Raw genomic sequence first — 17,840 nt, 5'->3', positions numbered from 1 at the left:
CCCCCCGTCTCGGTCCCGGTTACCCACTTGACGACGCTTGTTTGTTTGGGTTAGTTACCAGCAAATTGAGCAGCTCTCAGCGGCCCCGGCAAACCTGGCTGCCATTTGCATGGATGCACCATGGCCACGTTTGCGTGCAGGGTTCAATTTTTAGACGACACAGATCCGTTCAACAGCACCAACTTCCCGGAACCGACCCGGCCGCCGCTGTACACCTTCAGGGAGGACATCCCGCTCATCAACCAACTCGCAGGCATCCACCGGCTCCTCAAGGCTCCGCACAAGGTAGGACATAATTTTATTTTATAAAAGTATTCACAATTTATACTGTATGTATACATTATTTCAATGATCGTGCAAATGTGCATTATTTTATTGCCCGCAAATATATCCATATATATTTGTGAAGGATCATTTTGATTGTGTATATTTTGTTTTCCAGATCATTTTTGAACGTTTTGCATGTGTGCGTGAAATTGCTGTCCACCCCGTCATTCTCTTGTCACTGTCCCCTTTCAGAACACTGCCAATGTTTTCGCTGACATTAAGACCAGCATTTTGTCTTTCCTCAATGCGGGCAAAAACAGCGGCAAAATGAAGACGAAATATTTACACTCGTGTTTTGTCATTTTCAGGCGTTTGTCTGGAAATGAGCCGATGCATATGTAAAGATCTGTAAGTCGCTGTTGACAGGTGCTAGGGCGGTCGTTATGAGTGCAACCACTTCAGATCCCCCAGCTGCCTCATTTCAAGTCGACAAGACATGAGCCCAACAAATAGCCTGACACACTGGTGTATAGCGGTCACTGTCAATTTATGATGGGCATGTGAAAAAGCAAAGATGCCAAGTTCAAGGTCCAAAAGGAGCCCGAGGGAAAACTCCCAAAACAGCACCGCATTCCTTCCAGGCACTCATACACTCGGCTATGACCAGATATGTGACATTGTTTTTACTGTAAGACAAAAAGTTGAAGGTGTATATTTAAAAAAAAAAAAGTGAGCCGCGAAGAGAGTCAAAGTGCCTGCACACAACTCTGATGGCAAACCGACTTTCGACAGCAAAGTGGTTTTCCAGACCAGTCGATCTTGAGCTCCCCCCGTATTTAAAAGCCGCAAAACAAATGAAAAATGGCCCACAGCGCAGAAAAGCTTATGATTACAACCTTTACATGGACAGATGGCAACGGCTTGTGTTCGTGTTTGCAATTTTGTGCGCGATGGCAACTGGATACCGCCTTTAGATTATAGGGATGAAACTGAAAAGTTGCACTTTTTCCCCGTCAGATTGCAAAGCTCAAGCTTAAGAGTCTTTATTGGGATTAAGTTATTGAAAAAATGAAACAGTCGCCAGTGGGTTTAGCACTTAATGAATGTTGATTTTATTTCTTTTTTTTTTAAATTTTTTATTGATATTTGATCGTGTCGCTTTGTCAATGCAAAATAACCTCCCGCGCCCTTTCTCTCAGAAAAGCCTCCTGTGTTATTATGTTGTGACGATGCGCATGGTCAGCTGGGTTGCACATAAAGTATAGGTCACTCGTCCCAGAATTCCTGCGGCCCGGGCCCGGATGCCTGCAACACTTTGTTCTTCTCACTTTGGGTGACATGGTTTTCCCGACCCCCGCCCCCATCTCTTTCCACCTCTCTGACCATGCGCCACTTCACACACTCGAGCGCGCTTAAGCGCACGCGAGGACTGGCTGGCATGGAATAAGGGTGGTACGTCGACACGTCACGTTTTTTTTCTTACGTGATGTCGAAACAATTCAACAATCACAAAAAAACAACCAAAAAAAAAAAATCGCAAAAACAAATTTAAAATGCCCGGCCAGTAGTTGGCGATGTCACTTTGTAGCCTACATTGGTGTCAAGAGGATATAAGAAAGTCTACACACCCCTGTTCAAATGTGATTGTTTTGTGATATAAAAAAAAAAAAAACAGGTCAAGATCAAAACTTTTTTCTTACGTGATGTCGAAACAATTCAACAATCACAAAAAAACAACCAAAAAAAAAATAAATCGCAAAAACAAATTGAAAGTAGTTGGCGATGTCAGTTTGCAGCCTACATTGGTGTCAAGAGGATATAAGAAAGTCTACACACCCCTCTTCAAATGTCATTGTTTTGTGATATAAAAAAAAAAAACAGGTCAAGATCAATACTTTCAAAACATTTCCATCGTTAATGTGCCCTTTGGACGGTATAACTCAATTTTAAAATCTTCTCGAGAGGGCAAGTATAACAAACAAGTCACATGGTTGCAAATGTGCACACTCGATTCAAATTGGGATACAAACAAGTTTTCTATGGTGCCTCTGATTAAACCCAAATGAAGTTCAGATGTTCTACTCGACTTTCTAAGACTTTCTTTTTGCTTTCCAGCAAAATGCTGACCATTTTCTACTAACACTGACTGTGATTTTCAACCATTTTATAATTCCCTCCACCTTGTTTAAGGCCTCAGGTGGTGGGTATACTTTTTCTGTGTACCGTATTAGGCATTTAAATTGGATTTTAGACCATAAGTCATTCAAACTCTACTGGTAGCCTTGCAGTGAATATCATGCTCAGTAGTTAAGTATTAGGTCATCTTGTATTCAATGTTGAAATGATTTTAAAAATAGTTTAAAAAAATTCAGGAGAGAGCATAGATACAAACAAGTCACATGGTTGCAAATGTGCACACTCGTTTCAAAAATTCAGGAGAGAGCATAGAAATAATGGTCGGCTACACCTTTTGAATGAGACTTCACAACCGCACATTGAAGCACCATTTCATGGCAGTGATGTGAAAGATCTTAAAGAGTCATCCCCCAAGTTACATAAGGAGGTCGTTTCCAGTGCAACACAAGCACGCTTTGTGTTATTCTAACATGGAAATAATTACTCGTCTTTTTCTCCCGGCTTTTTCTCCACTTTGGGAGAGTTTGATTAAATGAGTGTAAATAATACTCGCTCCCAAGTGTTTCTGGGCACGGCCTGGGACCTTCCAGTTGCTACTGGAACTGCATCCAGTCCACCCACCGGTGAGTTTTCAGAACGTGAGACCTTAGATGGGGTTCAGTTATGAGTTTCACTCGGCCAAGCAGTATATGTGATTGCGGGTGTGCAAGATGAGGAGAGCGCAACGAAAGAATCGCAGTTGATGGGGCTCCGCGAGTGAGAATAAGAAAGCTCCGCTGGACTTGATTTCGAGGACGAAAAGTGTCTGCGAGGTATTTGTGGAATGACAGCGGCGCTAAACGTGCTGAATAATGTGGACAGATTGGGCACAAGAAACGCTTTTGTCTTATTTCAACTTCAAATTGGGGCAGTGGGGCAGGACGTGATTAACACTCCCTCTGTTCTCACCCTCGCCCCCCCCCACCTCCCTTTCCCTGGCTTGGTCAAACAATCCTCCATTTTAGCACACCTCACAGGGCACGAACAATAACAGCACAAAGTTATGCAGTTTCGTTTCAATGCAGGCGGTGCAAACAATCGTTCTTATGTCACTTATGCGCAGATTGCTCAAGATTTGGATTCTGACCGAGCATCAAGTACACACACCGTGAAGAATCAAATTGGCTTTGGTTTGAAAACGATGGCGTCAAACACGGAATCGCCGCATGCATTTTAATCTGCTTGACCGACTGCGTTTTTAATCGGGGTTGTGTCTGATTATTTACTGTCCCATGTTTTGCCTTTCCCCTGTTGTTGGATTAGGATTTGGCTCAGATTAAAATGAGAGAGGAACTAGAACAAGGCCCAAAGACGGCGCCTTTTGCTCGTGGCCCGCTCTCAGTTCGGGAGTAATCTACGCTTGCTAAATGTGACAATCTCCAGATAGAACTGGCCTCGGTGCCCCCCTCCGCTCAACTCCCAGGCTTCACGGACACACCTACCCTTGAGCTCCTGAGTGGACGCAACCTCGAGTAAATATAGCCGGGTTATATTTATGCCGCGAGGCCGACCGACGGGCCGTCTCTCTTTCCGAGTGCGAGGGAGGGAAAAGACAAGAGGGTGCCCCAGAGTGGTCTTGTGATCAGCGCCTGCCGGTCCCAGTGTGTCGTCATGCTCCTCGGCTGCGCGGTCGGGGGTGGTGCGCTTGGCATCGCGCTTTGGGACCATTCCAGGTCAAAGCAATACCGTACTGATAGCGCACAGGTGCTAAATGCTAATTCAACACTTTTGACTCTGATCTCATTCATCGGCAAGTCGAGGCAACCGCTAGTTGAGTTCATTGAAAAACGGAAGACATTTTGTCGCGGATTTTTAACATTTACATCGACGTTACTCCCGCTTGAAATGATGTGAAATGAAATAAGTATAGGAGATGACATATGCGTCGTCACCGGGGTACACTTAGCACCTGCCGTCAACTTGTCATGAACATCAATGCAAGACACGTACAGATACGTTCTTGCGCACCTGGCCTCAAACACGGCGGGGTTTCCAGTTACACAATGTCATGGAGCGACTCTGACGCACAAAGTACTGCAGTGGAACCTCGGATCAAGTAATAGCAGATGTCACAGCTGCATTCATTGGATTTTTGCAGCGGGGCACCAATTTCCGTACACACGTTGACACTGGAGACGCCTTTACATTAGCAACACCGCACACATCGAATTCAACATAGACCATCCCCCTTTGTTCATTTCTGGTTTGAGTTTTATGGTCTACTGCCTGTAGTTTGTACCCCCAACAAGTTCATTCCCTCGTACATGAAAACGGAGCCACATGAAAACAGGCCCCTCCCGCTGTTCGAACCCCATCCGAAAACCTCTTTGAAAAACACGCAACAATGTAGTGGAGAGCAGTTATTGTGGTCCGACATGAAAGCATTCTCTCTGCTGTGGCGCGGAGCGCACTCGCACGGGGTAATTTGGGGAGAATCATCCAAGACCCTGACCCGAACTGTTCGCCGCATTGTCTCATTCACAAATTGAATTTGAACGTCACACTTCGTTTCCTGAAGCCACCTACGCTCTTCAAACCCCGTATTATCATTTTCCATAGCTCGACGACTGCGCGCTGCAGCTCTCCCACAATGGCACCTATCTGGACCTGGAGTCCTCCTTGGCGGAGCAAAGGGACGAGCTGGAAGGATTCCAGCAGGATGACGCAGGGTGAGACGGTCTCTTCATATCATCAATAATCATTTGCCACCTACTCTCGGAATAAATCCTTTTAACCTCACTCACTTAAACACACACACACACACACACAAACTCGCTCCATTCTAATGCAACAGGAATTAATCATAAGCAGCTTGATATGGATTCCTCGGGAGCAGAAGTTCATGGAAAGAATGAAGCACTGTGGAAAGACATATTCAACTTGCCCTCCTTCTTTCCCTCCAACTCAACTTGCACCAACTGTGCATTTTTCAACTTAATAAAGCACCTGTTAGCTGCCTGTGCTAACGGCGCTATCACTGCCCTGAAGGGCAAATTGACCTCAACGATTGCTTTTTTTCACCTCGATAAACTACACTAGTGGATAAATTCATCAACAGTGGTGAGATGTTACACGATTTGGCGAATACCGTGCTTCCATATAAGCCCAAGGCTCAAAATAAGCAGTTCTGCATGGCAGTTTACCGGTCCAAATCTGCATTTTGAGCCTCAACAAAACACATTGAAAAGCAAAACTGAGAATCACAGTTTTGGAAGTTTTTCCGTCTCTTGGTGACTGTCCCAAAAAGCTTTGGTGTTTTGCACACACAAACACACACATACACACGCGCACACCCAGGAGAGAGCAACATAACACAACAGTGAAAAACAATGACCAAGTGTTTTGCAAGTCTACCTCACAGCATTGCATCACTAATGGAAGGTAAAAATGTGGCGAGATGTCACCATTTATGTGTTTGCAGCGGTTTGTGGTATGCAGATGTGTTGAGATGCCGGCGGCAGCGCACAAAGCAAAGACGAAATCACAAAACCTGTGCCTATGTGTGCTTGTGTGTTCGTCTCATGTGTCAGCTTTGTCAGCCATGCTTCTAGATAATAGACAGGTGAATCAAGGCGTGACCCTTTTTTTTTTTTTTTTTAAGTGGCCGCGATCTGGAGCAACTGGTTGGATGGCAAGCACGTATCGTTCAATCAATGCGGATTTCTTTTCTTTTTAACAAAGGTCACAGTGAATTGACAGAAGGCAATGAGTCATGCAACGGGGTTGGGTTTAACTCGAAAAACATCTGACAGGTTTGGGGATGGCTCTCTCGAAAGTCGCCTCTCCAGTTCGAAAAAGATAAAAAAAAAAAGAAAAAGAAGAAAAGAAAAAAATTCTCATTCACTTCTTTTAAACACCAATAGATCACACAAGGAGGTCATCGCGATACAAAAGGAGCTAAGAAGGTGCAGAAAAATAAAATGTCCCCGCTCTCCCACAAGGTTTTCTTTTAATCAGTTAAGTAGTTTTTGCCTAATCCCGATCATTTAATCCACACAAGCAAAACAGAAACCAGGCAGAGTTTGTCAGTGTTACCGGCAGCGTCCTGACGCAAGTGAGTTGATAGTAAACAAAGGAAAAGGAGATGGGCACAACATCCCTGCTGAAATGCTGCACGGCGGAAAAGAACATAAGCCAGTAGAAGTGTCAAAATAATCCGTGTCGTATGAGAAGCGATGTGTCTTCGCCCGGGCTTCTGTCACAAAACATTATCTTTTTGTTTTTCCATCACCAACCAAGTGTAGGTCTCAACAAAACGAATCCAACATAAGTTGTCGCGTGTGTTTAGGTGTGTGTTTTTCTCACAACGCCTTATGCGTAAACAAGGGGGGTTTTCTGAGCTCGGCATTATCACATCAACGATTTCCCCGCTTGCCCGGGAATTCCAACGGCGTGGACGTGATGGGAGTCAAAGATTAGCACCCGGTCGGATGATAACAGCCGGGATTAGAGGAGAGAGTTTGATTTGTTTGCGCAAAATACCATCATACCTTCCCGTATTGTACTCATTTTGTTTTTCCGACAAGATGTGACTATGTGTGTATGTTAGCATGTGAAGAGTGTTGTGTCTGCAGTCATGAGGTGTCATCCTCTCGTCTCAGATGGCTATCAACCAAAGGGCAGAAATCATTTTTTTGTCACACTAGATGACGAAATCCAGCGGTAAAATATCCAGGATTTTGTGGCATCTTTAGACACAACAAATTTAAAAAAAACAACAACAAGAAACACTCAAAGCATTTGCAACTCCACTCATGCTAAAATATTACCCAGGTCACAAAAGCTGGTTAGCAGGGGGGCAGGGCAAAATGAATTTACAAAAACAAAGAATTTATTTCCAAAAATAAAAAGGCAGACAAGACAACGGGGAAAATCTAAAAATTAACATCGTCCACAACCATCCATCCATGAATTAAAAATCAAAGCGACAAAGAAACATCAGGAAACAGGACATTCACTACAACAAAAAATATGTGGCAGAGCACGGAGAACACAACTTGCTACAATATCATTGAACAGGCACAGACGGATATTGAAGGAAAGCAGGTCGTTAAATACAAGCAGTGACGAGGCACACCTGGACGAGACGTGAGTGGGCGCAGGCAGCTGATTGATAGACGCAAGTCAGGGAGCCGCTCAAAACAGGTGAAAATGAAAACCTAACGACGGGCCACAGCAAAACAAGCACGACAGGAAACAAAAACAAATTGAATCTCCACAACAAAAACACATCACGAAAAGTCACATGTGAAATCTGCCGCTCAAAACAGGTGACAATGAAAACCTAACGACCGGGCCACAGCAAAACAAGCACGACGGGAAACAAAAACAAATCGAATCTCCACAACAAAAACACATCACGAAAAGCCACATGTGAAATCAGTAAGTGAAGTGATGGCTTCAGTGCAGGATCATTCAGATCCAGAATTTTGTTCTTCGTGCCACAGTTTAATCGTACCGAAAATGAAGTTATAGTGTTGATAAAAAAGTCCACACACCCCATGTTCAAAAAACATCTTTCGCTGATTAAAAATACAAACAATTCAAAAAAATGTGTGAATGTGTTCTGCTCGGATGAAACCAGGGTTGAACGTTTTCGCCATAATTCTGCAATGGCGAGCAGCAGCAGCACAAACCAACGCAAACCTTGAATGCCGTTGGAATGAACCGACAACGGATTTACATGTGTGTTTTTGTCCCCCCCCACAGGTCCAGAGGGAAAAAGCACAGCGTCGTTTTACGAACCCAGCTGACAGTCCGCGTGCATGCCTGCATTGGTGAGCACCGTGCAACACACATTGATCGGATTTCTTCACTTGAAATCGCATGCCCAACCCGTATGGTCGGACCCCACGGGCAATCCAATGTGCGGCGTATATTGAACATCCGTATATATTTTTTTTTTTTTCGCCCTGGGATGATAGACCTCCTACTGTGAGGAACCACTGGCATTTTAAAGCTCTCAATACACTTAGGGTCATATGGTATAAGCATCACTGTGATTTAAGCTCATACAGGGATAGAGACACAATGATGATGATGATGATGATGATAGGCTGTGGATGTTTCGCTGTCACTTCCATCTTGGTGTGCTGTAGTTTCGAGTCTGGGTTGTCCGCTGTTGGAAAATCCCATGTCTCTTGGCAGTTTTAGGCATGATTTTAGAGAGGAAAGAAGCATGGCGGCGGCACACACTGCTGTGACTAAACTGGAAAATGGTAGAATTGGAGAAGATAATGTGTCTGATGAAATGATCGCTTTCCAAGGAGGAAAGTGATCATTTCAACAACGTGGGGATCATTTTGGAATCCGGCTCCTGTCCATTTGTCCCTCGTCAAGTGTCCATTGGTTTCTCTGATGCTCGACGAACGGTCCAACTTGGTGTTCTTATTTTTCAAAGTGGTGCCAGGGTAAACAGTGTTTACAGTCGACATTTCTGTTTTGGTTTTTATTTCCAAACAAATGTGTGTGAATCAGCCGTAGACACTTACGGAAAATTAGCAAACGTTAGCATGATGACGTCCCAAAGTTGATGACTTGTTAACATGCAAGACTCATACCCAATTGCCACCCTTGCTCACACACACACACACACACACACACACACACACACACACACACACACACACACTCACACACACACACAGCCTCACAGCAGCAACGGCCTTCCACTGCAATTAGAGTATTCATATTTCCCTTCATGGGTTTTAATTTTCTCACTCACCGAAGGAAATTCTCAGTAGTCAAATCACATAAAGTAAACAAGGTGTATTTCAGCTGTCTCACGGAAATCTCCATCAACACATGGGCGATTTAAATATCTTATTACGGTAGAGCAGCTCAATCTCTTTTGCGCGGATTCTCACGAGAGTATTTAGTTGCCATTTCCTGCCCTCTTTCCAAAGGCATTAATTTAATCTCTATCGATGCTTTGAGTCTTTCCCTCGCACTGCTGCCCTTCATAACCCGTCCGCCGCCAGCGTCAATACAGTCCCCCTGCCAGTGATAGCGGCGCTAAATATGAATGGCAAAATGAGAGTAGGTCAGACGCTTTAAGGGAGACCGAAAGATCACCTTCAACAATTACATTCATTGAAAGGGCGGAATCTTTTAGTTAGCAATTCATTTAGTTGTCTTTTGCTATCGTGAGGAACGAAAGTGATTAATATTCATGATTGTTGGCCTGAGTTGCTTCCCGAGCAGAGAATTTGATCTGATCACCTGACTTTGAAGATAAGCTTATACAGCAGCCCCGTTTTGTGTATTGGCCCTTTCTTTTATTTATTTTATTTTTTTGCTGACAGATGTGGATTTTTCTACTTTTGTGCCATATCTTTCTTCAATTTTTGGGGGGCTGAATACCATTTTTTTTCCAACTCCCAAACCACAAATGTAGATTTGGCTGACTTCAAAATGACAATGGCTAAGGAACCTGTAGCCTGTTGTCCAAACAACAGCCAACTAAAGCTCCAGTGAACGGGCCACGTTTATATGACAGCCCCTCTGATGGAGTTGATTGAGTGTAGGGATTGGCGTTGTTGACTAAATCCCTTTCTTTCACCGCGAGAGCGCACATGTCCTTATGGGGGATTACACATTGCACATCTCGGCTTTTGGAAAAGCAACATTGTGCTTGGAGTCTTTCAACATGGCAAACAAGCGCTTCCTAGAAATGTCTCCAGTCATCGTCATCAGCGACCTGTCCGCAACAACAACAACAACAACGCTTGATGAGGATTTCTGGCTCCCATCTCGGTTTTAGCGGGACAGGTTTTGGCCAGCTGGAGTCAAAGCTGCAGAGTACAGTAGCAGTTTCCTAAATCTGCCGCAGTCAACAGACTTAGAAGCAGCGTAATGTGGTCTGGTCACTTTAGAGTCCTGCAGAACAGTTAGCGCACCCTCTGGCTCAGTTGTCCACTCATCTACTCCTTTAACGCTCTCTAATCCTTCCGAGGTCTTGACCTTCAAATCGCTTGAGTAGTGGTCAGCATTTTATCCGCTCAATAAAAAGTCTGTCACAATCAAAGACCGGCATTGCTTGCAGAATCAATCTACGGTGTGTCAGTTTTAATGCTTGTTACTCATGAAAGGATCAATTCCGTTAAGATTTTTTTTTTTTTAATCTCACTGGGATCACAGTTTTTTTGTTGTTGTTTTTTGTGTTTTTTTTTAATTTGAAAAAATGAGTATTTGCTTGGATTCAGGTGAAATGTCAGATTGAAAAGACTTTCAAAAGTATGACAGGCCCAGGTTCTTTGTCTCGCAGTGCCTATTGTAAAACCTGTTTCCCCAAAAATAATCCTGTGGTCTGCATTCGCATGAGAGTGCCGGTCACAACCTCCCGTTTCAAAAGATAATTTTAGCTGTCGAACAGCAGCGGGGTCGTTGCAGGCCTAAAAGCAGACTGGTGGAGAGAGAGGTGGTTCCGGAACGGGGGTAGGAGAGGCTGGGTTGCAGAGGGGACGTTATCTTTAGAAAGCGTTGACGCCACAGAAGCGTGTGAAGAAAGTAGCATGGGTGGAAGTACCTTGAGAAAACTCATGCAAGCAAAAAGAGCAACATGTAAATTCCACCCGAAATGCTCGAGCAGAGATTCAAACCCCAGACCTCACAGTTGTGACTTAGACACACTCACTACTTGGTTACCAAGCTGACACCAAAAGAAAAAAAAATACGTACGATTGGTGTAGTCTGTTACAGTCTCTTTGTGGTTTCGTGGGCACCGCCTTTCTTGTGGGAAGTCCGATTTCCGCGGCTTTGTTGAGTCCAAACATCCACTTGGCCTGATCATACTTTAGGCTCAGAAATTTCTGAAATGCCATATTAGCATGATCCAGTGCAGTTCTATTTATATTTCTAGCTCGATGACAGTCACACAAAAGTCGTTGGTATAAGGAGGTAATGACAGCAATGCGGCTATCCGTTTTCAAGAGCGCATATCCTGAACAGGGTCGCGGGGGTGTGCGGGATCTGATCCCAGCTGACATTGGGCGAAAGTCGGCCCGGACCCTGAACTGGCGTCAGTCAGTTGCAGGGCGCATAAAGAGACGAACAGCCATCCACACCGTCAATGAGCGGATGCACACAAGTCAGTCGTGGACCACTACACCATCAGCCACTCAGCAGTAATACATTTAAAGTTAATTGGGGAAGTAGGACATTTTCATGATGAATGTTGTTTTTCCTTGTGACCAGAATCCCCACATGCAGCAACTACTTTTGCTTTAAGTGATCAAAAATATTGAGCCGGGATGGTATCTGACAGGGATGTCAGACTCATGAGAGGAGTGCAGTCGGTAAAACAAAAGGTGTCCTGGCTTCTGTTCAATCCCATGTGACTCGGCTTTGAGAAATGAAACTCAAGAGTCCCAATTAAGGGCCTCTAATAACCCCCTGTGGTACCATATATGTCCTTAGGTTTACGTAAAGGGCGGGTGATTTTCCTCCACATTTCAGAAGAAATCAGCAACTGAAAAATAAATACACATTCTGAGCATTTTAAAAGATCAGTAATCCCAATTTAAATCGCAATCCCAGGAAAAAAAAACTGCACAGGCTCAACTGGCACGGTGATCCAGTGCCAAGTGGCTGTTTGGATGCCAGCGGGAGTGCCGTCGTCTAGTGCAGCCTGGCTTTGAGGTGCAAGGAGAGAAAACAGCTGGTTCCGACAGCGATTTACTGTGCGGGCTGCAGGAGATAAGGCCTGGCAATGTCATGGTGTGACAGGGAGATAATGTTTGGCGATGGCTAAGCTAGGAGGGGGGCAGTCGAACAGGACATCTGTGGCTTTGCAGTCATTAAGGCCCAGACACATTACGGCAGAGCTGAATTGCTGCTCTGCACTAACGCAGTCTGGAGGCTCGTTTACATCAAAAGGTATCATTCAGTCTATTTGGATACAGGATGCAATTTGTTGGGGGGGGTTCTGTTGTCTAAAATTGTGGAGTGTCCCTAAATAACTCATCCGTACCGTACCACTTTTGGCAACCTAATGATGGGGTTCCAAAGACACGCGACTGACATAGAATCCGAACTTCCACTTCCCCGCTTAAATGGGAATTAGACAAAACCGCGGTTGTTATTTGTTCCCTATATTGCGTACCTCGTCTTTGTTCAAGTCATACGTCGGGGTATGTTGGTGTGATTCTATTTTAAGCGCATAGCTTACGTAGATGTCACCATCTGCCTCCCCGACACCCCCTCCTCCACACACACAAATGCAAGCCAGATCAGGGCTTACCAGGCCAAAGCATACCGTGGTTGAGCTAAGTCTTTACTATTATTCAAATTGATCCAGTTTCAAGCCAGAGTAATGCCGATTTCAAGCATCTTCCTGGCGTTGTTATTCATACGGCGTACACATGCTTGTCGGCAATTTTGACCTTGATCAGAAATTGAGTCAACCGCGACAGTGATCTTGCACAGCTTGAAAGAAAGTTACCATTATGGTTGGATGCAGTGGCCACTTTCTTTACCTTTGTGTCTGTCTTCTTGGTTTGCATTTTTGTTGGCACAGATCAAGGCATAAATAACAAGGAAAGCCCGTTGCTTTGTTTTTAGCGTTCCTTTTAAGCAATAGCAGAATGAATCCATCGTCTATAGTCCGCCGCTCATCCAGTTCAGCTGACTTTGGCCCGAGAGCGGCTACACCCTGGACGAGTCAGTCAATCACGGGGACACATAATGAGACGAGCATTCGCACAAACATTCACGCTGCCACTGGCTGGGAAATGAATTGGTAGGAACGGCTTCTTCATTTGTTTGACAGTTGTCAAAAGTTTTAAATATGTGCTATCCCACACCAGCAATGTTCCCACTGTACAAAGTCACGGGACCTTCACTTGTCAAGTCACTTCAAGTCAAGTCCAACTTTATTGTCAAATATTGTACAGTTAAGACCCAAAGAATTCTGCAGTCTGACTAGCTTTACCCTAGCATGACTTTCCTTCTCTGGCGATCTATATTGACACTCTTTTGCTCACCTCTGGCTCAAAAGGTAACGCCGGTGTGTGTCAACAAAGATATTTTGTATGCGTGGCGTCTCAATCTGTTTTCCTACAAATGAGGATAGAGGACACCCTCATCTACGGTCGGTCACAGCAAGAAGGAAATACAGGGAAAAATCGCTCGCATAGTTTCCCCTTTACCCTCACCGCCAGGCTGCAAGAGCCCACATGAGTCATGGCTTACTGCTGCTGTGGGAGATGTGGAGCTGGTGAGGTATTATGGACGGAGGTGTAAAGTGGTGGAAGTAGCGGAATTATTCGGCAGTAGGTGGAAAGCTCCAAACATGTATCTGACCCGGGGGCTGCCGGCTTGGTGTGTTCTCTGACTTTCAGCTCGTATGTCGATTCAATTTCTGAGCCATTCATGGCACATTACAAAAAAAAAATTTAGAATAGACAACAAACATGCATCGCTTTTTTCCTAGGTGTTATACTGAATAAATATCAAATCCGGTACAGACAAAAAACTGTTGTGTTTCGCTTGCTGTGGATGTGGCAGGGTTTTCCCAGGCCTGCCGTTGTGCTGACAAACATGAGCGCTCCAACTGCTGTGCTGTGGCTGTTTGGGGCGAGCTCCTCTAAGCCTCAATGCACGTACTGGAAAAATAATAGCCTGTGTAAAACGAGTGGACGGCGCAACGAGTGACTCAGTGGCAACTTTGAGTTGGGGTCCAAGGGGGTTGCGCACCACCAGAACCAGCCACTGCCACTGTTTGTTTTTTTCCTCTCTTCCGAAGAAGCTTTTTAAAATTTATGACTGAGGAGAGTCAGTACATCGTTCATATTCCATTCATTTCCTTTGAGTTTGTCTGTCAAACTTTCTCTTTCTGTCGTCGTTTTGCCGTTCAAACAGCCCTAGTGGGCATGGTTGAAGTATTCTGTTTTGTCATCTGCCTTAGGGGCACCTATTAGCGCTGCCTAACAACAACAAGCCTCTTGGCTATCCAAACATGTTGCATAACCAGAAGACAGAATGCGAACAATTGGCTTCTACGTTCCTGCCTCTACTATAGAAACTATTCCCGAAATCTGATTTAACTTGCCGTGAGAAGACAAATAGGAATTTAAAAATAGCACACCACAAAGTTTGATGGAGGCCTCTAGTTTTCTTGGCACGAAGTTTACCAAAGTGTGGGGTGACCTGCCATTGTTTTCGAAAAAAAATCCCCAAAACACACACCACGGTGAGTGCTTGTTTTTCACTGTCGCTGCATGCGAAGGTTTAAAAATATATTTGTAAAAAAAAAAAAAAGAAAAAAAAAAGGCCTTTTGCACCACTGGAGCCAAGATTCAAGACAATGAAAGCCAAAACTCCAAACTTGAGGTTTTAAATCACGATCCGCATTGTATGGAAGAAACACATATATCACTTCATGTGTGCTCAGCTGTATGAGTGTGGATCACTGTAAAGTCTGCAGTTTTACTTATCGCCACTGAGCGCGTCTCTGCAAACCTCCGGCTCATCTGTTTTAATCATTTTCCGATGATTACATAATGCAATAAAACATTAGGATCACCGCAAGATAAACAAACCGAGCACGCGCGGGAGAATCTGCATGCTTCGGGTCCGATCCAGTAGTTGTTTTTTTTTTTTAAAAGGGATGATGTGTTTAGGGGCTTTGTGAGAAGAGCGAAATGAAGAGAGAGAGAGAGAGAGAGAGGGAGAGAGGGGGATGCGTTCCAGGGAAAACTGGTGAATCCGTCAGGAGAGGAAACACACATGGAAGACAAAACAAGTGGGAGACGCACCTGCCGAAATTTGCAAAAGGTAAAGACATAAGTAAAGACGGCCCCATTCTTTGCTTTCCTCAATGTCGAGAGCCGTATGAGTTCTCTGGCCACGGACCGAATGGAACAGGAAGCTCCTCTCGTGGTCCAATACAAGCACATGGTAACTGCTGCGTCATGAAGTCTGCGTGCAGGCTCACAGAAGTCATATCATGAATTCAGATTTTCCAAGATAGCATTGCTCAGCAAGGTGTTGTGTCAGAGAATAAAATCATTGCAAGACCTATCGCGAAGGATTATAGATGAAAGTTCCAATCGCTGTGCTCGTCATCTAATTTTCCCTCCGCTGTTTATTCGACATGCGACATCACTGCACATGCGCGCCGAGGCCAGTCGATGAACAATGACGTGAAGCGAGCGTGAGAAGTGCGAGAGGGTGTGAAAGGGAATGACAAAGGGTGGGTGGGGGTTGTTTGAGACACAACACTGAGCACTTGTTTCACACGTGGACGCCAAAATCTGGGAGGGAGCGCGGAGCGTTTCGCACAATGACTTGCAATTGAATTCTAATTAGGAGGCCAGCCATGGTATGACGCTGTTAAATAACTTAGCACGGTTTAGATTTCTATTTTAAAACAGTGGGATCTTGAAGGTTGACGACAATTTGTACAAGGGAACCATTTTTTTTTCCCCCCCATGGGAAATGCTTCCAGAGTCTGAAATCCTAAACCCCTTTGTGCTCATTAGGGCCACATGTGAGCTGGATCCAATCACAGGGTCCAAACAAACGTTCACACTTACTGTACATTCAGTCCTGCGCACATCCTGGACATTTGCATTGGAGCTTGCACAATTTTATTTTGCATGTATCCCAGAGGAAAACTCCACACACACACGCACACAAAATTCATGGGCGCTCCATCGTCATCTGCAACATCAGCAACCTCCAGCGCTCCTCCTCATGGGCCAAGACCAACAGAGAGAAAATAGACCGTCGCAAAATAACAGAGTTGTCCTCCCTCTCGTCGTCACGGCCTGCCAAATGTTCCTTTCTGCCTCGCTTTGACATGAGAATGTCATCGAGCATTATTATCCTAACTGTATTAACCTCAGGGAGATTGATGGGTTATTTTTTTCCCCCCTTCTAAGCTGACGCTCGTGAACATGCATTACTAGCTGCACGTTGACACAGCAATACTCTGATCCCCTTTGGATCATAAAAATGGAAGTGATTGTCATTTTAAAAAATGAATGCAAGATGAGTTGGCGCAATCATTTTGACTGTCAAGTAAGTGGCTGGAAAAGTGCAGCTGTTGGTGGAATGTAGTCCAAAATCATCCATCCATTCAAGTGATTTAGTTTTATAATTTGTCACATGCAAAATCTCCGGTAATTTCCTGCGGTGTACCTCTGGGCTTACTCTGTGAGACACTTTCATTCTCCAGTCGAACGAATGCCATTTTGTTTCTATTTTATCCCCTAGAATAAAATGGACGCATTTTTCTGTGACATCAATACTTGGATGAAAATGTCTCATGTTTATGTGTGAAGTAACTGGGGTTGATAATGCACAAATGTGGGAGGTATTCATTTTGACAATATATATTGCAAAAGTTTAAGAGCCAACTGATGGGTTGAGCCACACAGCTGGATTTTTTTGTTTGTTTGTTTTTAGAGGCGTGCTGTTAAAATCTTTGAGTAACACAAGACAGAGGTTTCAGCTGAGCTTAAATGGGGGGCCTTCCATCTGTGGCGCGCCCCTTTCAAGCCTGACATAGTCGTTTTCCAGTCAGAAATATCAATGAGACTATTTAATCCGTAACGCTAACTACCATTGCTAATGTCATTTGGAGACCATTTTTGTCATTAATTTGACTAACGGCAGAACGTATCGCAAATGGTAACCGTGTGCCTACAACGTCAGCCTCAGTTGACTCGTGTGAGTAGATGCGGTGTAAAATGCTGGGGGATTAGTCAAAGCTGAAGGGTCACCACGCTAATCTCATTATGGCGGGAGAAGGAGGGATCTCAGCACTCCTGAGCGATTTACCGTGGGGGAATCCCTACTGATCGGTCCAAAGAGAGAACAACTAAATGAATGAATATCAAGTCAGATAAACTGTAAAGGAAATGTTGCTAATTCCACGTCACTTTTGAATCCTCTCAGCTGCCTGACGTCACTTTGCTCGGCTTCTGTTTGCGAGTCAGGTGCCCAGTTTTTGGCAAACGACGGAGGGGCCTTTTTTTCATTTGCCGGTGGTGCTGGATATTTGGCTGTGGTTTCAGCAAAGTTGCAAGGGCATAGCAAATGATTGACACCTCATTAGTCATGATTACATAAACTAATCACTGTCACTTTAATTGCATTTAAAATATATGGCCAAAGAAATAAATCACTTCATGGAAAAAAAACAAAATAACGCCTGAGCTCGGCTGTAACTTCAACAGCCAGTCAACACACAGAAGTGTGTCTTGCTCCACCTCCCCTTAAAATCGATAACTAGCCTCTAATGAACATTTTATTCTCTCTGCAGTTGAGCAAGAGAATACCCCCTGTGCCCTATTTGAGAAAAAAAATGGCCTTAAAAATCGACCACAGGCGTTTATAATCAAACGTATTACAGCAATAGCAGCCCATGGTGGTTTTTATTTTTTCTCTTGACT

General features: G+C 44.4%; 1 protein-coding gene across 1 annotated transcript in view; it reads left to right on the top strand.

The window, feature by feature from the left end:
• Window positions 1-6: 6 nt before the first annotated feature.
• LOC109519191 (FH1/FH2 domain-containing protein 3-like) overlaps window positions 7-17,840 on the top strand; it is a 37,411-nt gene continuing 19,577 nt past the window's right edge. The window contains exons 1-3 of the mRNA XM_019875581.1: window positions 7-285; window positions 5,002-5,111; window positions 8,152-8,219. Of these exons, the coding sequence (XP_019731140.1) occupies window positions 121-285; window positions 5,002-5,111; window positions 8,152-8,219 (343 nt within the window). The 5' untranslated portion in view covers window positions 7-120. The remainder of the gene's footprint in view (window positions 286-5,001; window positions 5,112-8,151; window positions 8,220-17,840) is intronic.

The sequence above is a fragment of the Hippocampus comes genome, unplaced genomic scaffold, assembly GCF_001891065.2.
Source record: "Hippocampus comes isolate QL1 unplaced genomic scaffold, H_comes_QL1_v1.1 scaffold12, whole genome shotgun sequence".
Taxonomy (NCBI): Eukaryota; Metazoa; Chordata; class Actinopteri; order Syngnathiformes; family Syngnathidae; genus Hippocampus; species Hippocampus comes.
This window is presented reverse-complemented; position numbering and strand designations above follow the sequence as displayed.